The 23,302-nt window shown below is 32.7% G+C and overlaps 2 protein-coding genes across 3 annotated transcripts; one reads left to right on the forward strand and one right to left on the reverse strand.

Annotated features, from left to right (window-relative positions):
• The first annotated feature begins 1,978 nt into the window (after positions 1-1,978).
• Positions 1,979-5,330, forward strand: LOC129947458 (WD repeat-containing protein 6). The gene is made up of 5 exons (XM_056058019.1): positions 1,979-2,128; positions 2,195-2,349; positions 2,418-2,655; positions 2,713-3,003; positions 3,077-5,330. The coding sequence occupies exons 1-5, from the start codon at positions 2,068-2,070 to the stop codon at positions 5,260-5,262; spliced, it is 2,931 nt and encodes a 976-aa protein (XP_055913994.1). The 5' UTR covers positions 1,979-2,067; the 3' UTR covers positions 5,263-5,330.
• Positions 5,331-9,737: 4,407 nt separating this feature from the next.
• Positions 9,738-20,592, reverse strand: LOC129946368 (inositol polyphosphate 5-phosphatase OCRL). 2 transcript variants are annotated; one of them, XM_056056524.1, is made up of 13 exons: positions 19,943-20,592; positions 13,714-13,894; positions 13,251-13,641; positions 12,990-13,163; positions 12,590-12,928; positions 12,224-12,433; positions 12,024-12,159; positions 11,677-11,947; positions 11,159-11,409; positions 10,905-11,085; positions 10,552-10,776; positions 10,385-10,492; positions 9,738-10,032 (listed from the first exon to the last, which is right to left on the reverse strand). In XM_056056524.1, the coding sequence occupies exons 1-13, from the start codon at positions 20,078-20,080 to the stop codon at positions 10,016-10,018; spliced, it is 2,622 nt and encodes an 873-aa protein (XP_055912499.1). In that variant the 5' UTR covers positions 20,081-20,592; the 3' UTR covers positions 9,738-10,015. The 2 variants fall into 2 exon arrangements, with proteins under 2 accessions (XP_055912499.1, XP_055912498.1); XM_056056523.1 differs by lacking the exon at positions 9,738-10,032 and having other exon boundaries at positions 10,069-10,492.
• Between the last annotated feature and the right edge of the window lie 2,710 nt (positions 20,593-23,302).

Genomic DNA, 23,302 nt, shown 5'->3' on the forward strand with positions numbered 1-23,302 from the left:
GAGCAAATCTTCATTCGAAAAGGTTCCTCTACACACAGCCTTCCTAGTATATCTTGGCTTTTACCTGCTCATAATATTGGGCTACATCAATCAATTGATGTGTGCCCCAAAAGTAGCTAAAGAAATTAATCGAGAGCTAAGATGACGATTTGAATCGATTTGAAATCAACGAACTGACTGAGTCTAAAATTAGATTTTTTTTCAGGGTTATGTTACGCTTTACGATGCCTTCGAGAGCTTCTAATCACGCTATATCTATCGGAAAGCTCGAGATTGCTGGAATCCACCGATTTGCATTGTCCTGGCGGAGGTAACCCTCAACGATCTCATAATCAAGGACTACGGTTGGACATTCGAGTTCAATAGAACAGAAACACGATGTCTGAACCTGAATTACAACTACTTGGGAAAAGAATCATGCATCGATTATACTTGGCATTCGATTGTCAGGAGTTACAACAAAAGACACAATAACATGAAAGATGTGGACAGTGTTCTGCGACAATGTACAATTAATGGTGAGCCAAAAATAGGCAAACCATGGAAAAAAATGTTGATAATTGTCGAAGGTGTTTTCAGTATGGAGGGTTCAATTGTCCGATTGCCTGAGGTTATTGCATTAAAGAAGAAATACAAAGCTTATTTGTATTTGGATGCGGCGCATAGTGTGGCAGCGATGGGACCAAATGGTCGCGGTATTATCGACCATTCTAATGGGCTTTGGCAGTGCTGGCGGTTAAATTGATGAAGTGATTCAATAGTCCTAAATTATTTAAGTTAACCACGAGATCTTAATCTGATTACTTATTAAGTTAAAAGGAATAAATAAATAAAGGAATAAGTTCATTTAATAATTCATTAAATAAGATTGTCATTTATTTGAGGTATGAGAAGGTATAAGCATAAAGTTAGTTACTGAAGATCTATTATATCTATTTGTATCACTAAAAATAAATAAGTAAAGTAAAATTAAAAGATGTTTTATTTTAATTGAAAAAAGTTAACATCCATCAAAGCCACAATTTTGTTGGGGGTATTTTGTTTTGTTCCAATTTGTAAAAATCCATTTCCAGAAATTTGTATTGACTTATGATATTAAAAAAAATATATAATTTTGAATTCCAACAATATATTTACTCTTTTCTTTCATACGCAAAAGATAGGACAGATCTGAAACACTTCGTTTCGTGTATATGAGATAGAAAAAGTGAATAAATGTTTCCTGTGTATTGGTTTATTTCGTTGATTGCTTTTGGAGTTGCTTATGTGCGCGATGTTTGGGCAACTAACGATCAAACTATTTGGTTTCGAAAAAGTTGCATTTGCGCGCCTAGCCTAAGTCATAGAAAAAATATTTTCTTTTTCGGACTTAACCCTCCTTTTTTGTATTGCATTTTTTAAGCCTAAAACAAGCTTTCTTTAATTGATAGCACGGCGTACTAACAATAAGGAATGTAAATGCCCCCATGCAACCCAACTACTTGGGATCACTAAAGGATTTGGGGTGGGTGCGAGTTTGGGTATATGCAAAGTACTTTTTGCATTTGAAAACTAAAATCAAAGAAATCCCAAAAAAGCATGTATGGCAACACTGAACAAAAAACAGGGAATAAATGTAAAAATCAACCACTTTTGTGTGTTTTGTATGTATGTACGAAAGTGAACTTTGAAAATTAATTAAAAACATAAATAAATGTTTCCTCGCTCTACAATTGCTATAGTTATTATTTATTTGCACATATCTATTAAATAAAAAAAAAACACGAGTTGAAATTCGTGCTGCGGCAATAAAAATTGAGCCAATAGACGAATAAAATACATTTCATGTCAATTTAAAAAAAATCATCTTTATTTTATTTCGCATCAATGTTCCATTCATAAATAATAACTTTTCTTTTCATAAGACCACAACAATATAAACTAGACGGAATAGCTATGCTCACATGAACACCTAATATGATTATTGTGAATTGACCCTTATCACCTGTCAAAGAGACATTTGTGGAGCACATTCCAAATTATTCTTTTTAGCACATGAACTAAACTAACAACAAACATTTCGACAAAATGTACACAATAAGTGATAGTATATCTTTGAAAATAATAAATGACAACAATGTACTTGCAGGTAAAATAAATTCCTAATATAATTGTAACCAATATACATTTACCTCATATAATTTTACAATTCTAGGAGTTGGCAATGAAATTCGTTTGCACACGAAAGACGATAGCTCAACACTTCCGTTTAAACTCAAAGGAAAGGTTCATGGCATCGAGAGTGAAGAATGGACAAATAAATTATTAATTTATGGTGAAAATGAATTTATATTCATTGAACAAAATGCTGTAAGGTCTTCTATCAATATTTATTTAAAATACTATAGATAAAGCAAATGTTTACTTTGCACGAGAAGTTAAATTTTGAACTTCTCTATAGAGGATGTCTATCTGACTGGGTCAGCAGTGGAAAACTCTTGAAAGAAGAAGGAAGCTTTCTTCTAGTTACTTCACATAGTGTGGCTGTGCTTTTGAAATATAACGACGTTACACATTTTTGTGAAATCCAAAATAAGATTTCATGTACAGACAAATCGACTCTATACTCCTCATACATTTATGGAACGAGTTGGGAGGATTTACTCATACTTGGGGGTAAGAATAGATCCACAAACTGACTGACAAATCAATACATTGACAAATTGGTTTTAGGTAACGCCTTTGGTGAGCTTCTAGTTTGGCAACCAACAATTCAATGTGAGGAGAATTCCGGAAGAGCAAAACTCCTTCAACGACGACCATGTCATAATGGTGTCATATTTTCCATTGATATTGACATGGAAGCCAAGATGCTTGTCACAACATCTGATGATCGTTCTGTACGTTTTTGGGATATATTATTGAGTGCAGAAAGTGATGATTTCAACAAAGCTAAGATCGTCAATCCAAAAAGTGGATACAGCCATGTTGCTAGGGTGTTTAAGGCCAAAATCATACGAGAATGTAAGTTTTACTATCCACTTATCTTTTTATCTATCACCCTATAGTATACACTCTTGTATTATTTTGGTAAAAGGTGGCGAAATATACGTTTTAACCGGCGGTGAAGATTCCTTTTTCTGTCTTTGGAATCGTAAAGGTGAATTGCTTTTTAAACGACGGCAACAGTTTGGTGCCACAATATGGAATCTTGACTATCATAGTCCTACAAAAACCATACTCACAGTTGGATCAAGTGGGAATATACTAAAATATGGATTGGAAGATTGTTTAAAACAGGATGCAGATCATCTCCCAATCATCCTAACGGCAGGTCAATCTCTTGAAGAGAATGAGTACATTGCAAAAATAAAGTTTTTGAATGAAACAAACTTTATCGCCATGACCAATAAAAACCGTTTGATGCATAGACACCACGAAGTCGATGGCGACGACGGGGATGGTCGCAAAGGTGAATGGATTATTGTAAATTCATTTGTTCCATGCAAGTGTACAGTGCTGGAGGTTTATAATGACATGATTGCAATTGCTGGCTATCAAAAGGTTACACTTTACAATTTTATGGAAACTAATTCAACATTCGAAAAAATGTTCGAAGGCAAAGTCCTTCCTGGTGTGATACGATCCTTTATCTTTCTCTCCCAAAGTGAGTACCTGGTATCTGATGAATCAGGGAACTGTAAATTGATTCGATCACACAATTTTGAAGATTCTGTATCGATTGACTTACCCCAATGCAAAGAGCGATGGATAACAGCTGCTTGTAAAGTAGACTCGGAGTTTCTGATTGTTAGCAATCGACAGGGAAGTCTTATGCTATATTCTACTTCTGTCGACGATCAAACATCTAAGCCTTGCGATACGATTAAGCGTCTTCATGGTCATTTAGGATGTACGACGGTGACTCTTCTGAGAGATTACACTTCGTTTTCTATACTCAAAACTACTGGACACGATTATGCTGTTAAAACAATTAAATTGGACAAAAAAGACAAAACTATTTCTGTCTTGTCTCGAGAAATAATTCCAATTGCATGGGTAGAAAAAATAATTCCTTCCCACAACAACAACGAATTGCTTTTCGGCTTCAATGATAACCATTTCGTGTTATGGTCTCGTGAAATAGAAACACATTTTGAGATTCCCTGTGGAGGAGGTCATCGTTGCTGGGATTTACATATCGAACCGTCCAAGAATCTTGTTCGGACAGTTTTTATTAAGAACAAACAAGTTCTCTTGCATCAAAAGATAATTTTCAACGAATCCACATTCACACTGAATATTCCGAAAAATAATTGGCATGTTAAACCTTGTAATGTCTTGAGCTGTCATAAAAGCAACGAATTGTTCCTTGTGTCTGGTGGGGAGGATAATATGTTAAAGGTTTCGAAATTTAACTCTGAAAGTGGGACATTGACACAATTACATTCTATTTATTCGCACATTTCTAGTATTCGAGGATTGTGTGTTGCGTGGAATGCAACTGCAAGGAAACATGTAATATTCTCTTGTGGAGGACGGGCACAGATTTGTGTTAGTGCCTTTGAAGAAGGCTCAGAATTTGTTGAGGAGCTTATTGACTATACAATACAAAACCAAGTAAAATCACAGGACATCCGTTGTGACCCCGAGACTCGTGTTATGTCTATCGATGTTCGTCTTCGTCAAGAAGAGGAGAACTGCTTTGACATTTTTGTGGGATGTTCCGATGGATACGTGCGACGATTAAAAATGGAAAAATCGAGCATAAGCCAAGTTTCGGAAGTCTTCTATGGAAAATGCATTTTACACGTTCGCATTGCAGGGCCCTACCTTCTTTCGGTTGGGACAGATGGCGTTGTGTGTTTTTGGAATATCAACAATTTTGAAGTTGATTTTAAGATTGCCCATCATGAGAGCGGTGTTAATAGCTTCGATGTTCGAGTTATTAACCAAAATGAATTTCATCTCATTACTGGTGGAGACGATCAAGATGTTGTTTATTCAAAAATCAATTATAACTCAGGCACATTCGATGTTATTACATTAAAACGTATGAATTATTTACACACTGCCCAAGTGACCGCTGTTAAATTTACACCGTGTATGAATTATTTTTACTCGAGCAGTATAGATCAAGTTGTAAGAAAAGTTAATTTGGAAACATTTGATTCCAATTGGGAAATGGTATCTTGTGTTGCTGATGTTAAAGGCATTGAATTAGTTGAAGAGAGTGAAAATCTGAGAGCGTTTGTGTATGGCTGCGGGTTACAGGTGATTTAAAAAAGTGGAACTAAATGAAATGTGATTCAATTGTAGGAGAAATAAAATTCTATACTTTTTAATTGTTTGAGTTTTAATAAATGTTTTTTTTTTTTTATCGAAAAGATCTAAAAGAGAAAGAGTTCAAACAAAAATTTTGGGTAATTTCTCAAAATTAACAATTTCGTCCTACTTATGAACCATTAATTTGAAGATATTGCAAATTACTAAAGTAGAGACAAATAACTTATTTGTATTTTTGTTACGATTGCATTTTAAAAACAGTACAAATTGCAGTTATTTTAAATCAAAACGTTATTTATGTGATTTAATTCAATTGTTTATCCGTTAAAGCTTAAATAAGAGGAGGTGACCATATTTCAAACATTTTTTGAATGGTCACCAAAATTTAGCTTAATATACTATTTTTTGATAAACCAATAGTTTCAGGTGATATAATTTTATTTTCCAGTGTGGTTATTTATTTCCAATCCGAAATTAAATCAACATGACGTACGTGCGTCGTCGGAATCGGATCGCTGCATAATTCTGTGCTGAAAAGGTAAAGGTTCTTAAGTCGACTTAAGTAGTTTTATCTCTAATCCTTTTTTATATACTCTGTCCATATGCAATGTTTTCTTTTTACCATCGTTGATAAATCTTGTAAAACAAGAAAGTTATATTGTGAAATAGCTTAAGTTTAATTCGTAGGGTTTTGCAAAAGGTAAAACAAATTAAGTACAGAATGATTTTGGTAAAATGTCTTAAATCGTTTAAATGTTCGATGTTAAGGAAAACCGCTAAAACGCTTATGTCAACTTAAGTTATCTTACCACAAAAAATTGGGCAGGTTCAGACGACATAAGGGACTTGAAAGTTAGGCAAGTTTCTAGTATCTGATTGGCCAGCTGCCAAAAAATTACCTTCCAATTTAGGCAACTTTAATGGAAAGTTAGTCAAGAAAAATCTCCCTAACAATTAAGTCAAGTCTACTTCTATCAAAATGACAGTTGATAATGTTTTTTCATTCAATTCAACGCAAAGCTGAACTTTATTACTCTATGATTTATTTATTTTCTGCACATCTTTATTTAATGCTTTCTGTAAATGGTTTCCTTGTCAATTCGGAAAAGAAATAAGTAATATTTCTTTACAATACAAAATTCAAATCGTGATGGACTTGCAGCTTGCCTGAGGAGTGCTTTGTAGACAATAATTTCGTTTGTACTTTTTGTACTATGAACTTAAAGCAGAGGTTTTTGAAGTAAAGTTCTGAATTTGAAATTCATGACACTTGAAAAAACTAACTTTTTGCCTTAGTCAAATGTACGTTCAAAGAATGATGTTGACTGCAAATGAAGTCCCTTATTTGTCTGAAGCTGCCCATTGTCTAGATTTACATTTCTTATATTAACAGAATATTTTTTACCATATTTTGGCAATTAAAAAGAAGAAGCATGAAATCATAGTAACGGCTAAACCGACCTAAGATCATCTTAAAATACGAAGCAAATGAAAAACTGTAGAAGTTGTTCTAATTAAAGCACTTAAGTCAAAAACATTAATAAATATGTTAAATACTCCACTATTTAAAAATTTTACTTTACTATTTAAATAATTGTATATATAAAGGTCAAAGTACTGAAAGCTTTATGTTTATATGCTTCTAATTTTCTTTTCAAACAAAAATTGCAAGTTAAAAATCCGCTTTCTAAAAAACTATACAAATAGGTTTAAGAGCTTTTATCTTTTGAACACAAAGATACTCGTACTTTTTATTGATATCCATAATACCTTCTCAGTGATTCGGTCTTTGTTTCCTTAATTGTGGCAACACTCTAATTTCAATTATTATTAATTCATTAGCCTTAAGATAAGTCTTATTAATTTGATCTTAAGAATAGAACAAAAAGGGTTTTATATTTGATTGCTGAGTTAAGCTTACTAAATATAATTGTATTCATGACTAATTTAATCTCGAAGAAATGCTAAACACTGGGCTCTTTAAGTTATGAATACAAAAAAGAAACAAGCAAATTGTGTTTTTGACAATTTTTTAAACTACAAAGTTAAGATGATCACAAAACAGCTGTATTTGCACCCTATGGCGCTCCATAACTTAATTCGGAAACACAAGATTTTATGGCACTATTTACACAATCTGAGTGTAAAAACTCACACATACTTCAAATGCAAAATATCTAAAAATAAAAATGCCTATAGTGATTTGATGATTCTCAGTGTCAGTGTTTTCAATGGTTGTTGATGTTGAGATGAGCCGTCTAGGTCAACCGTCGACATTCATCTTTTTAATAATAAAAGCATTGCTGTTTGCGGACGACATTGTTATTTCGGCAGTATCACCTAAATCATTAAAGTTAATGATAAACCGCCTGTATCAATATTGTCAGCTTTGGAGTTTGATGGTTAATCTTAATAAGTCCAAAATTTTGATTTTTAAACTAGGAGGAGCCCGCAATTCGGCGAAAGAAAAATGGTTCTATAATGGAGAGGTCATTCAAATACCTTAGAGTTCACTTAATGAAAAATTTGAGCATGGAAATTCATCTTAGAGAGAAACTAGTTAAGGCTAAAGAAAGAAACTAGTTGAGTCTAAAGGTGTAATTAGTGCAACTTGGAAAAGATGTTTTTCTAACAAGAGTATAGCACATAGCAGCAAGTTCAATATATTTGAAGCGGTACCTGAGTCTGTCATGTTTTACACAGAAAACTTGGGAATCGAAACTGTTGAGAAACTTCTCCCATACTTTATTAAGCGAATTTTTAGACTGCCATCAAGTACACCCAACTGTTATTATGTTGGAATCAGGATTATCACCTATGTTCATATGAACCCTAAATATGCAAGTCGATTACATCTTGAAAGTTATGATGATGAGCAATAAAAGGCTTCCGAAGACAGCAGCGCTTCAAGTTATACTAAAACAAGTTGATGTCCTAATTGGATAAATTTGGTAAGAGAATGTGGAATGGAACTTAACCTTTTGTGTAATAATTAGGATGATTTAAAAGCTTGTTTATATCAGCTACTTTCCGCAGTGGACACAAAAAAACGAGAGAAATACTTAAATGATGCCACAGGATCTATATACAGGCAGCTCTACTGTCAACTAAATCACAACATGGAAGAGAGGAATTTTTTAAGGGACGATAACAGCATTGTCGAAATTTCAATTATGGTTAAATTGAGGGGTGAAGTTATGCAGCTGAATTGTATAACTCATAGAGATGACTTACCGATTATATGATCATTGTGCAATTTAAAGGAAAGGGAAGATGTTTTACACTTTGGTGGAAGGTGTCCAGTTCTTAAAGAAATACTTTTGGTAGCGAATACTGACGCAAAAACAAGTTATGCTCTTGCTTAACAATATGGAAGTTAAAAAAATATATCAATTCTTCAGGCTCGTCTCTATAGAAATAGAATTATAATGAAAGAAAACGTAAACATACATTTAACCTGACTACAAAATTTAAAAATTCACTTTATTTCTGAACAGGCTTGTACACTTTTTGTCTTTTTACTCTTGGATAGCTCTTACGATCGATTGATGTTAAAATCGCACACCTTTGTAATTAACTTGCCGCCAGTAAAAGCATTACCATGGAACGCTCTTAAAACCTTTTATTTATTTACTTTCTGTAAATACTAACGGTACAAATTTTGTAAAATTATATCGAAACAAAAAAGAAGAGAAAAATGTACATCTATTCTACATTATGAATTTTTAGAATACGAAGTAATCTTCTTAAGTCAAGTGTTTGTACATTGTCTTTACTGGAATTTATAAATAAAACGATTTAAAGGACTGTTACTACCGTAGTTTGATCTACTGAAAATGTTACAAATTGGCAACTGCCTTCGCAAACTATACTGACTAGCAATGAAACTCAATCGACAAGGAATCAATGGAGCTTAAAATAACCGATTGATTATCTCATGAATAAAACAAAACTGTAGATACGGTCCGCGACTTTTTAGAGATGGAAGATTTATTAGTTGAATACGTTGAGCTTAAGGCGGCAAGGTAATTCGCTTGATCCATGGCAAATCTAGTAAATCTTCTTTGAACGGACTCCAATTTATTTGCAAAATCTCATAAATCTATTTTGAACGGACTCCAATATATTTACATAATATGGTGCTCATACAACACAACCCTACTATAAAAAAGATCTTTCAAATGAGACATACAGAGTTTTTAGAACATAAGGATCACGAAATTCTCGAGAAAATCTTTCAATAAAACCAAGAGTCTTACTAGCCTTTTTAATAATATAGTAAAAACAGTCAATAAAAGTTAGTCTTAAATCCAGCACTATCCCAAGGTCAGTTAAATTTGACAAATTACAAAGTGATGATATTTTTATAACCTTTCAGTCATAAAAAGTATGATATAAATTATTTTGTTCAAGAACTGAAATCATTTATGTCTTTATGAATTTAATTTATCTACACATAGTTTATTATTAATTGCTTTGTTTTATATTTGCCTCTTTTCTGTTTCTTTAATTCTAATTGCATTTTTTTTCAGATACACAAACGTTTATTATTGTTTTAACATGATTTAACTTTATATTACTTAAAAGTATTACTTTTCACTTTGGAAAATTCACAAGCAACAAATTTAAATAAACACTTAATTTAACGCACCCTGTCTATAAGTTCTTAAATGCGCTACTCGTGGACTCTAACAAAAATTCATCAACCACCATACAAGATGAAGTTTGCATTGCATTTAATCAAAATCCTTTAAGTCTTTCCGATGGCTGCCAAGCAAAAATAGAAGAAAAAAGAAAATAATAATATTTGTTTACTTAAATCAACATGGTGTAAGCGTTTTTATTTTTGATTCTCCCAATAGTTCACTAGCTTGTCACGAAACGTTACGATCGATCCGTTCTAGCAGTGAAATGTGAATAGGTGTATGTAATATGTTTAATGACATGGACAGTATATTATTTTTATAACAATTCAATGATCTAATCTTTCTTTTAGCTTAAAATTAATGGTGATTTGAATAAATATACATGATAGGAGGATATAATTCATATTGTTTTGTTTATGTATCCTCATGATGATGATCAGATAATATAGAATTCGTTATTCGTGTGAAAATACCTAAATCCGAATGTAAGAACCTTAACATCAACAAACGACAACGTCCATCTTGGATACCCTTAACTTGTTCTGATTTCTTTCGCAATAGTATATCTCCGTATAATGTAGCTAATTATAATAAAATTTAATAAATTAATTGCATTTAAAATGCAGACAAATAACCTCACCTATTTCGTCAACATTGTAAAATTTATTACCAATTCCTTCTCTTAGAAAGAGACATAAATGGAAGAACATATTACGCCTTGGTGGACTTAAGCGTGTTATGAGATTCAGAGCTTCTTCTATTGTTGTTGTTTTTAACAATTGTTCAGCGCAGGGCTTTAATAGTGGTTCCTTTGGAGATTCTAATAGCATAAGTAATGCTTCAGCAGCAGTATGAGGACTTCCAGCTATAAAAGATTTGTATAAATTTAAATAAATTAACAAATCATCTGTGAAATTGCACATAAAAGTATTTCATTATGGATGTTAAATATCAATGCACTTTTTTAGAGCATTTTATAAAATGGAAACTTACGAAAGTCTTCATTTGACCAACTGTCCAGCCAATCTCGAATCTGGTTGATTTTTTCACTATTTGCATAGTTTCGATTAAGTGAGAAAAGTCCCTCAGTTTTCGTTCCCGATTTATAAAGGTAATCAATAAGAAGAAAGAATTCCCTCGGCATACTTACTCGAAACTTGTCTTTGATATTTGCCTTAAAATATAAAAAAAAAATTTATATTTGGACAAAAACTATCATTGAAGAATATCTTTAAAAAAATCCTCACCAATTCATTTAATTCTTCAATAACATACTCGCAAACTGGACGTTCTGTTTGGCATAATGTCTCCACCGATAAACCAAAACAACTTGGCCTATAAAGCCCTAGAATCGATATAAACGAATGCGGTCCATCTTTAACTTGAAGCACCAATATATCGAATACGGATTTTTTCTTTGAGGAATTTATTTTCTGAACAAAATCAGCTATTGTTTCAGAATTTGCTTGAAATTTGACTCGAATACTCATACTAGAACCTTGAACGAAAAAAAATAAATATAATTTTAAGGCCCGAAAAATATAATACGGCCTTATTACGAATAGCGAATCGAAAGTTCGACTTAAAGCGAACGTTACACAAATCCAAATGTGCCAAAAATTAAGGTAAACAATTTTTTTTTCCAAAGAAGTTTGTGTTTTTTTTAAAGAGTGAAAAATGAAATGGGATTTGCGAAATGAGAGATTACAGAAATGTACGCTTTAAGTGGAACGTTCATAATAAGGACCATAAATCATTATCATACCTGTAAGTAGTCGTCCTGATTTCGGTTCAACATCTAACCATTTCTCACAAATTCTTCGCTCTTTTTGTTCAAAAGAAAACTCAACAGGCAAATGACAATTATTAGCAACTGTAAAATCCCTAACCACAAGTTCGTTGAAAGTAACTTCGTCAAAGTCGATTTCGGTCCTTTCAACTGTAATTTGGGGTCGATTATCGTTTTCATATTTGTCAACGCTTTTAAGTGTTTCCTCGTAGACACGTTTATAAAGATCGAAGTCTTTCGTTTTTATCTAAAATAAACCAAACAAGAAATAAAAACGATTATGCATCCTTTTTTGTATTCGTCCTAACCAAAAACTATCTTACCGGTGTTGTAAATTCAGCATATACAGGTTTATGATCACTTTGTCTTATTTCCATCACACTGTTATATGATAACTGTGTTATACCATCACCTCTCCATAGAACACGATCACAATAAGCAGGCGCTCGGAGTTTTTCACTAAACAAACAAAAATAATACTGATTAGTTTTGAAAAGTATTTTGAAATTTTTTAACAATTCACCTGGAGTCGAAATTATCCGTACCAGGATCGTATTTATATGTTGGGCTAAATTTAATAGGACCTTCAGTATAGCCACGAAAAACATTTTCTTTTCTCATTTCCATAACCAGTTGATCAAATTTAAGCAGACTTTCATAGTTGGAACGGTCAAGGTGTATGCCAGGGATTTCGTTGATTCGATAATTTAAATCACCAATCCAAAATATGTGACTATAAAAAAAAGTTAGTGTTCAAAAATGTGATTCTCGTTGATTTCCCTAGAAATTGTTTTGACTAACGATTCAATAATGCCACGATATCGAAAATGATAAAAAATTTGTCCCGATACAAACTAATTCCGAGGAAACTTTCGAATTGAATACTCACTCATGTTGTGAAATGCATCGGAGACCAGAAATATCATTGAAAATGCATTTTCTATTTATTGTGTCAAATCCTTGATTTCTTGCTACAATTTCATGCATATGTGCAGCTAAATGCGAATTAACAAAACATAAGGTAGCATCGTTAAATGTCACACTAACAGCAACGCCTCCTTTATTTCCAAAAGAAATCATTCCTGTGCCAACACTCTGGGTACTATAACGGACAAGACTTGGGCGAAGTTCTTTTCGTACGAAAATTGTAAGCATCATGCCAACAAGACGCACCGACGTGAGTTGTTCATATTTTGCGTTCTTATGAAGAGATTCCAAGAATTTTCGACTTGAAACGATATAAAAAAAATCAATATGTATTATAAATTAATTTTCTAACTTAAACTCACTTCCAACCAGGATCAGGTTTACTTTCACTAAACCCAATCGCCATTGGAGTGACGTCCAACTCTTGCAAGGCAATAACGTAAATATCTGGTGGATCTTCAGATCTTGCTAGCCATAAGCTCAAATCACTAAGTGGACATGGCGTGCTATTGATGTTCCAAGTAGCGCAATATATTCTAGAAATAAAAAGAACAATAAGTTGGTTTCAATATCCTTTTCATTTTTTCTATCTTCAAACCATCGTCAACGGAACAACAACTCACCGATAGTTTTTGTATACAATATAATCCTTTTCTCGCTTTCTTAGTTCGTCTTGAAACTTAGTCTCACCCTTTTTAAGTTGCTTTGTTCCATCTGCAATTCCTCTGTCGATGGCAATCATATCTGCGTCTTGCTTCTGATACGCCTCCAGCCATTTGAAACTCATCTCTACTGGACTTATAACTATCCCATTATCAACACTTTGAGTAAGATTTCGATTTTGCTGTTGCTGGTTTATCCATCGTAGTCTAGTCTTATAACTATCCATAGCCTTATTGACATGCTTTTGAAAATTCTCAAAGCTATTAATTCCTTTACTTGTGTAAAATTCGGATGGTTTATCGTTAAATGATTTCAGACTAAATTGTAAATTAGATTGCGCATCCATTCTACCTAAAAGTAAACTATTTTTTTGAAAAACAAATGTTCAGTAGAATGAGAAATGTTTTTCTTTTCTGTATGCACCTGCAGTCAATTCGAAGGTATCGTCCAATGGAAATATTTTATCAATTGCTAGATCAGAGATAGTTTGCGGCGGAAGCCGTGCCACATTAAAAGAAAATATAGCATGAGTTCCCGTTGATTGGACGATTGCAAGTAAACGATTTGCATGTTCATTTCCGATTATTTGATATGCTTCCAAAAGCTGAAAATAATAAATTACATATTTGGTATAGTATTTTCTTTTTTTAATTTTGGTTTTATTTAAAATGAGTGTATTATCCTTGGAATATTTTTTTTTAAAACAATACTTTAAAATGATAGATAAGTATACCAATAAATCAATTTTTTTGTCAAAGGAACGGCTAATATAATAAGAACGGACTTGAGACAAAATTCCCAGAAATCTTTCATATGGTTCTCAATTCGTTTCGTTTCTTGACAGGGTGTACTTAATCTTTTTAAGATTTGTTCTTCCAGCAAATTATAATTATTATTATACTTTTATTTCATTAAAAAATATTTTGATTACAATTTCAAAATCAAAATAATATATGAACATGGCAAGATTGCCGTCTGCCAGAAAATAACATTTGCTTCAATAAAATAATAAAATAAATAGTTGGTAGGTTTTCATTAGATTTCTTGTTATGAAAAAAACACAATTTGTTGTTTTACATTCGCTTAAAAAGAAAAAAATAAATGATCTTTTGATAACTATTGGTTTCTGCGTTTTAGTTTACGTTCTTATAAATTCATATTATAAATTGTTTTAGAAATTTGTAAATTAATATTTTTAGAAAAACAGAATTAAAAAAAAATTAAAAGGTTAACAAGCTTCTTCGATTATTTAAGGCATAACATGAAGAGATATGTCTATCTAACGGATCCGTTAATTACACCAAACATTTGTTCTCTAGAGAGGACACTATGTTGAAAATAGAGCTTTCGAATTTCTTGTAGTATCGGACAAATACCTATGAAATGGTAAATATCGTCACGCTCATTTCTGTTACAATAATTGCAAGGGAGAGGTAGATCTGACCGATGCGGAATATTATTCAAGGTCAATATTTAAACCCTTGCTCTGAAAATTGTACCTATATCTCTCGCTAGCTAATTAAAAACAATTGTTTAGGAGTGTGGTAAAATTAAAAAAAAAATAGTGAAACTTTAATGCAAAATAGTTTTGTTTTAAAAATCTCTAGTCTGGTAATCGATTCCAGCAAATTTTTTGTTCAACTTCCAGTCAAAAAAAAACCTTTTGTTTTTATGGAGACTGCTGTAATTTTAGCCCGATTTAATGGGGTATATTTTTGGTGAAAATTAAATTTAAAAAAAATGAAATCAAAATTTTCGAGACCAAAGGAAAACATTGAATACAGAATCGTTTCTCATTTTTAGGTGATGTCTTTACATTGATGAAACAAGTATCGATAAAATTTTTAAATTTAAATAAAATTTGTGGAATCATTTAAAAATGCTTCCATGTTTAAGAAAGAATTATTTCTAACGCATTTTTAATTGTTCCTTTTTCTTTAAAATGTCCTGGTTATATTTACCGGACACTGGCCGATAGGAGAGTAAGCAGTAAAGTTGGGTTGCCCTCACAATACACAATGCCGTAGTTTCGAAGACCAACATGAAAGGGAAATATTGGTCAGTTCTAGAATGTCAAGTTTCGTCATTGCATTCTTTAGAGATCTTGATGAATTTTTTTGAAATGAAAATCAATTGCATAATTTCCTTTCTCTGAACGAGACTCAATTTTCTTATTTTTATAATTATTAGATTATACGCAATATTTTTACATACATTTGTATGCAAGATGGAGCTCCATGCCACACAGCTCGATCTATTAAAACTTTTTTGAGGGAAGAAAACATCCCTTTAATGAACTGGCCGGAAAACAGCCCTGTTAAAACGTGTGGGTAGCTTAAGATGCGGTCACTTATTGAAGAGTAATTCACGTGTGGAATCACCAGCCACAAATGCAGGATACCATCAAATTATGCATTAACAGTATGCTGCGCAGAATTTAGACTCTCATTAAAGCAAAAGAAGGTTCAAGAAAATATTGAAAAAAAGTACAAAAATAACAAAAAAACTAAAAATATTAATTTAAAAAAAATCTATTAATCTATTGCTTTATTTCTATACAAAAGTAGGAAATAGTTTATATTCTGCATACAAAATAATTTAAATGCATTACAAAACCTGATTAAAATAGCTGAAAATTGAGGTAATGCATAAAATCTAAAGTGCGTCTAATAATATGGCCAGGGACTGTAGTGTAAAACGATCATATAAGGGATATTTAAAAAAAAAACCCTTAAGATGATTGTGTTTTCCGATACGATGCAATAATTTAATTCTGATTTGTCTTGAATCAAAACGTGCAAAGCTTGAGTATAACTCCCATCTCATCATGAAATAGCCAGCTGCTATGAGGAGTACTCTTATACTGTTTATCTGAAACACTTGCGCATCTAGGAATGTCTTTTAGTTAACCCTTGAGCCCAACTTTGCCCGTATTGTAACCTACAGAGATTCGTTCTTTAGCCGTACTATACCAATACGGTCCGTCTTTCTATCTCATTGCAGTGTTCAGGAATTCAAAGTCAATGTGCACCGAAAGCTCCTTCTTTTCTATCTTTGTTTCTAATGCTCATACTGTATATCTGCCGATATCAAAGGTATGCAAGAACTTGTGGTAATTTAAAAATATAAACAAAAGTTGATTGTTTAGAGTTAAGGGGGTCATCCCATGTGATGGGTTCAAACAAATTTTTTTGTTCATAAATTTATTTATTTATTTATTTACTTCATCTATCGAGTTAACTCTTACAGATTGCTTTTAACTACATACTAATTAATTAATTTATCATTTAAATATTGCTTAATAACATTTCTTTCTAGGCTTATATCTAAATATAATTCAAATTCATTAAATGATTTCATGCATCTTGAAATTGGTTCATTTAAACCATAATTAAATCTATGATATGGTATATAAAACAATTGTCTTGATCTAATATATCTTTGAGGAACATACAAATTTAATAGATTAATTAAATCGGAGCATTTAATATGGTAAGACAATATATCATGAACAAACATTACAAAATTAACAATTCGCCGATTTTCTAAAGAGTTCAGACCAATTAAAGCGCATCTTGTAGAATAACAAGGCATTGAATCTAAATTCCATTTAAGTTGTCGAACTACAAATTTTGTAAAAGACTTTTGAACTTTCTCAATACGATTTTTTGAAACTGTATAATGAGGATCCCATACAATTGAAGCATATTCCAAATGAGGACGTACAAGAGACATATAGACAGATTTTATTGCATATGGATTCGAAAATTCGGCACAATTACTTTTAAGAAAACCTAACATTGAATTCGCTATAGCAATAACATAATCCATATGCCCAGAGAAATTTAATTTGTCATTGAATATTACACCGAGGTCCTTAATCTCAGAAACTCTACCTAAGACGACGTTTGAAATATTATAATTATAATTAATAATGGTATGACATCGGGAAAAAGACATACAACTACATTTATTGATGTTAAGCGAAAGATGATTACTTTTACACCAATCGTTTATAGTATCAATATCATTCTGTATTAATATACAATCATTGATACTCTTAACAGTTGCAAATATTTTAAAATCATCCGCAAATAATAGACCATTTGTAAAATTCAAGTATAATGGTAATTCGTTTATGAAAATCAAAAACAACAATGGACCAAGATGGCTCCCTTGTGGAAGACCAGATGGTACATATATTGTTTTTGTTGACAGCGAGTTCAAAATTTTCACAACTTGTTTTCTATTAACCAAATAGCTTGAAATCCACTTGAGAAAATTTGAATGGAAACCGAAATTATTGAGTTTTTGAACAAGAAGTGGTATACAAATACTATCAAACGCTTTCCGAAAATCAGTATAAATTACATCAACCTGAAAACCAGATTCCAAGGCATTTGACAAATGTTGAGTAAAAAGTGTCAAATTAGTTGTAGTAGATCTACCACTCACGAATCCATGTTGACATGGAGAAATAAATTCTTTAACATGAAAATAAATTTTGTTTTTTACAATCAACTCAAAAAGCTTCGGTATAGCAGAAAGTTTGGTGATTGCACGATAATTCTCAATTTTATGTTTTTGACCCGATTTAAAAATGGGATTTATAAACGAAAACTTCCATTCATCTAAAAAAACTCCTTTTGAAAGCGACAAATTGTAAATAATTTAAAGAGGTTCAACTAAAGACAAACATTTTTTAATTACATAGGATGGAATACCATCAGGACCTGGAGTTAGACTTGAATTAACATTCAAAATCCCTTCCTTAACGTCGTCTAATGACAAAAAAAGGTGCCGTTTAACGAAACCGTTAAACAAGCCAGAATTGATTCATGAGCTGAACAATCTGCTTTGAAAGAGTTTCAAGAAGAAAAGGAAGGAATACTCTATGTACCAGGTATCGCCGATTGGTAAGTGAGTTGATACTTTCATAGTTAAGAGGACTTGAAACTTTAAACAAGTTTTTCTCAAAACAGTGTTTTTCAAACTTTTCTCCATCGTATCTCAAAAATGGTTTGACCGAATGACTTGAAATTTAATGGGTTGGATTCATCAGATGTAAACGCATGGAATAAACTATCGACAAGAAATAATTCTAAAAATTTCCATTTTTTATAGCAAAATTAAAAAATAAACGCAAAATTCGCGAAATTCGCAAAATTCAAATGTCTCCCAAAGTCCAATTGTTGGTATATTCTTTTGATGATAGTTCATTCCATGCATTTAGGCTAAGATATTAAAACTCTGTTTACTTTTTTTTGTTTTAGATAAGCCAATCACCTGGAATCCTCGAGGAAGTGCGGGCCCATTTTTTCGAGGTGGAGTTATTCACACCGGTGTAGCTCATGTTCTTTACAATTTTTTTTAATTCAAATTTTATATTTATACTGTCGAACTATGTAAATAAATGATAATAAACTTAATAAAGTTTTATCTATTTACTGGTCGTAAAAAAAATCCTAAAAATTCCTTAAAATACAGGCCGTCACATGGGATGATCCCCTTAAATAAAAAAAATACTTGATTTGGTCTTACAGAAAACCACATTAGTAAGATCTTGATGGTAAGCAACAATATTTCAAGGGTTGCACTTTTATAAATCTAATAATTTGATTTCAAATTTTGGAGTTAGTATTTCTCTGGCTAAACCTTACAGAACTCAATTTTGCAATTCCATGAAATTACAAATCGAGTTCAAAAAATATTGTTAATATTCGCACTCAAGAAGACCACATTTTAATAATTTATTTGTCTCTTCTTTTTTAAATAAAGACTAGGGCCTAGTGACGTACAACTCTAATTTGAGAAAGCACTTTTCATGACAAGAATTACTCTTTGTCAATTTCTAGAAAGAAGCAGTACCCGTGAAACAAAAACCTTAAGATGGTACAGGCAGAGATTGAACCCAAGACCTCTTGCATGACACTAATCATCATGCGTATCACGAGTAGTACGGGTATACATTTTGGTTGCATAGAATTTTTCATTTCATTTCTAATAGGAAAATAGTAAGCACACGTACACAAAGTTTTAATTGCGATTTGTTCTATCTTATCGAAGCTGATCTGATAATGTAACCCTAAATGTGATAATGCTGAATCGAAATCTACATAAGAAATCTAAGTCTCATTTAACTTATAACTTTACAGTTTTGCAGTTTTAAAAGCACGATAGCAAATGGAAAATGTGATTGTTATCACAAAAGTTTAATTAAGGGCCATCTAGTTTTAAAAAAAAATCTAGATTCCGAATTTAGGGCTCTAGCCCACACTTTAAATGCCTATTTAGTAAAATGATAAATATTCAAATCCTACCATAACCGTTTAATGTACAACAAATGCTTTTCAGTGAGCCATTTTTTCTCGTATTGGCAAAAAATGACGCATTATTCTACCAAGACCATTAGTTTTCTTTATAAAATTCATAGGTATTATCTTAACTAACGCTCGGATGGGTTCAATGGTCAACATAAAAAGCCACTACGTATTTTTATTCCTCAATCTGTCGTGCCCCTTTTATTTATTTATTTTATAACGATCATTTATCTAGATTGAAATTTGAATGTTTTGTTTTTGTTTACTTTAAACTATAAAAAACGATCAACAACTTAATGACTGTTAACAATCAATAATAAATCATTTCATACCATTGATGGAATCTCCCCTTGTTTAAACTTTTGTTGGATTATAGATAAACCAACAAGCAGTGGAGTTGTGTTTACTGATTCAGAAACTGTTGGAATATTCGTCATCGTTGGTCTGCCAATATTGCCTCTTATATCCATTTCCGAAACTGATGACACAGTGTATAAAACACTATAATATATTTAATGCCAAGGTCAACTTTAATACACAATTTTGTTCCTAGTTTTTATGTTTTATTTTTTCGTAGAATAACGTCAAAGCAGCGATCGATTTTAGATTCCGGATTATAAGAAGAAACGTAGATACAGGAAAACAAAACGATGACTTAAACAACAAGACAAATTCTTTTGTTTTTAATCTTTTAATTATAGCTTTAAGTTTAAGTCAGGAGCCGCCCATAGACCAAGACAATTCGATATGTATTGTATTTGTTATCAGGTTGAATTCATTCTTCTATGAGTTTTCCTTTTGAAATTTCTTTGTTGAAATAGACAGGTATTCAAAGAATTGAGAAGTAAGTCACACATATCACATTTGTAATACAAAATTTTAACAACTTTAGATTATAGAGCCAGGAAAACTTTAAATAAATTGAGGTATATTTTCGTATTTCCTAGTCTAGGTCTCAGGTCTTATCTTTTCCAAAGACGAAGAACTAGAAGAAGTAAAATAAAAAAGCCAAAAATGACATCTACAAGTGTCAATGTGACAGAATGAGACAATCTTAACCACCGAACAAATTGAAGCGAATTCGCGCGAATCGTATTGTGACTTGAGAAAAAGGTTTACTTATTGGCTGCGTTCAATCTCATGTTGGATTGGGTAGCCTGGATAGGTGAATTTTTAGACACCTTATTTAGAGAGTTGGATACCTAAACTGATATTGGTGAAAAAAATAGAAACAACTGTTAGCTGTACTCAAAAAGTATATAAACATTTAATTGAAACGAACTGCTAGTGGATTCTTATTCTCATACACAACTCCTCTTAAAATTGATTCCATCTCTTTAGCTACGTTTGCCTCTTGTAGGTTTGGCGGAAAAAACTACAATTCATTTTCTGTTATTACTTTGCTTTATGTCAAACAGAAACAAAATATACGAATCAAGTTCAAATTTGTTTCCATATTTCTTCTAAACCGACGAAGATGGTTAGTGCTTTGAACTTCATGCGGTTCAATGACGATTCTTTGGCAAATGCCATAATCGCCGAGCAAACGGGACCAAGTCCCTTGTTAGTCTTCAATTCGATAAAAAACAGAAAGTCAGCAGATGTCGATGGTATATCAAACGTTGTACTAAGACATTTACCGATGGAGGCAATTGACATTTACACCACACTCTTCAATAATGCACTGAATAATGCAATATTATCCAGTGCATTGGGAGACCGCTGTGGTTCATCCTCTCCCGAAAAAGGAAAGAACAACTCAAACCCGTCAAATCTTCGGTCGATAAGTCTTCTTCCGAATATCAACAAAGTTTTCGAAAAGATCATCAATAGGGATCTCACTAAGTGGGCTGCGGACAACAATATAATTCGGATAAACAGTTCGGGTTCAAAGCGGGTCATGACACAATTCATGCTGCGTCTAAACTCGTTTCTAAAATCCGATGGAATAAATCAAAACAACAATACTGTTCTGGTTGATTTGGAAAAGGCCTTTGACACCGTATGGTTAGAGGGTCTTTACCTAAAACTGAGCAGGCTTGGCATAAGCAAGCCATTGTTGTATATACTTTATGATATGCTTAACGGTAGAAAGTTTGTTTTCAAAAGTGGCAATGTAACTTCTACCACAACATTCTCAATTTAAAATGGTCTTCAACAGGGAGCGGTGAATTCGCCGATTCTCTTCAGCATTTACACCAGCGATCCGATAGGTAGTCTTACAAAGGCAATTGCGTACGCCGACGATCTAATTCCGTACAGAACGGCCCGAAAGGTTGAGGTTATTAGAATTCTCTTGCAGCCTGATTTCGACAAGATTCAGCGATATTGCGACGATTGGAAACTGAAAATAAATGTCCAGAAATCAGAGACAATTCTGTTCCGGACTTCGTTGGCTAGGGCCACGAGGGATACGTGTAAGAATTGGCGCAAGATGGTCATCGTTGATCTTCACAGGCAGCGATTAGCGAGCAAAAGTGTAGTGAAGTACCTCGGTATCTGGTTAGATCAGTATTTATATTTCGACAGACATATAAATGCTGCTCTGACCAGGGCTAGAGTAGCCTTCGCTCTGACGAAACGGCTGTTTTTAAGCAGTACCCAGGGTGAAGGTAATTTGCTACATGGCCCTCATACGGCCACTGATCGTTTATGGTTGTTCTGTGTGGTTTGGCGTTTCCGCTTCCCAGATGGAGAAGGTTCGGGTGTTCGAGCGGCAGTGTTTACGACGCTGTACCGGCTTATATCGAACAGCCGAATAATCCTACATGCAATATTATTTCAACGAGGTCCTATACAACGGGGCTCGAACCAAGAGAATTGACAATTTCGTGATAAAACTCGTTCGAGGTCACATTGCAAGAGCTATGTCTTCGACCGACAATTTAATTTTCGAGGCGTTCTATCCGAACGACGAGTATTTTGAAAGTACACGCTTGAGGGGCTTCATTCCACCAGAGGCATTAATCTTTTTAGATAGATGCGGTCTGATAAAGGATAGATTGTCAGTTTCGCTAATCTACCACGACCGACGAAGAAAAGTGGATAGGCGACTACTGTACAATCAGGACGTCATGGTACAATGTGGAGCAGAGCTCCTTCGCTTCAGTAGAGCTGTGTCCGAACGGGACCGAACTGATAGGGTGATGCAGGAGAACCAGTTTTGGTGGCTTCAATCGGCACTTGATAGTGGGTAGTCGGGATGGGGTTTTAAGCCTTGGCCGGCTTACATACTTGTTTTATAGTTTTAGGGTTTAGATTTAAGTAGATTAGCCATGGTGGCACAAAAAAAATACAAAAAATATAACATGGAATAAAAATAAATAAAAAAAAGACAACAAAATATGAAAAACAAAAAACGTTAGAGAGTTAGATTTGCTGCTGTGGTTGTTCTAGTTTTAATTAGTTTATAGGTAGAATAGGTAGTTTTAGATAGCTTTAAGTTTTATATTGAGGACCTTATTTTAAGTAGTTTTTAAGTAAAAAAAAGGATCTTGATATTAGTTTTTTTTTCAAAATTTTCTAATAAATACAAAATAAAATTTAAAGTGAAGTAAAATTGATCTTAGGGCCGAAAGGCATTAGTAGTTAGTGTTATAGTTTAACTCAGAGTGTCCTTATGGGACGAGTAAGTTAGTTGTAAGTTATGTTTAATTAGGATAGTTTTATGAATTTTTGTCTAGCTTTAAGAT

The sequence above is a fragment of the Eupeodes corollae genome, chromosome 2 (genome assembly GCF_945859685.1).
Source record: "Eupeodes corollae chromosome 2, idEupCoro1.1, whole genome shotgun sequence".
NCBI classification, from domain to species: Eukaryota; Metazoa; Arthropoda; class Insecta; order Diptera; family Syrphidae; genus Eupeodes; species Eupeodes corollae.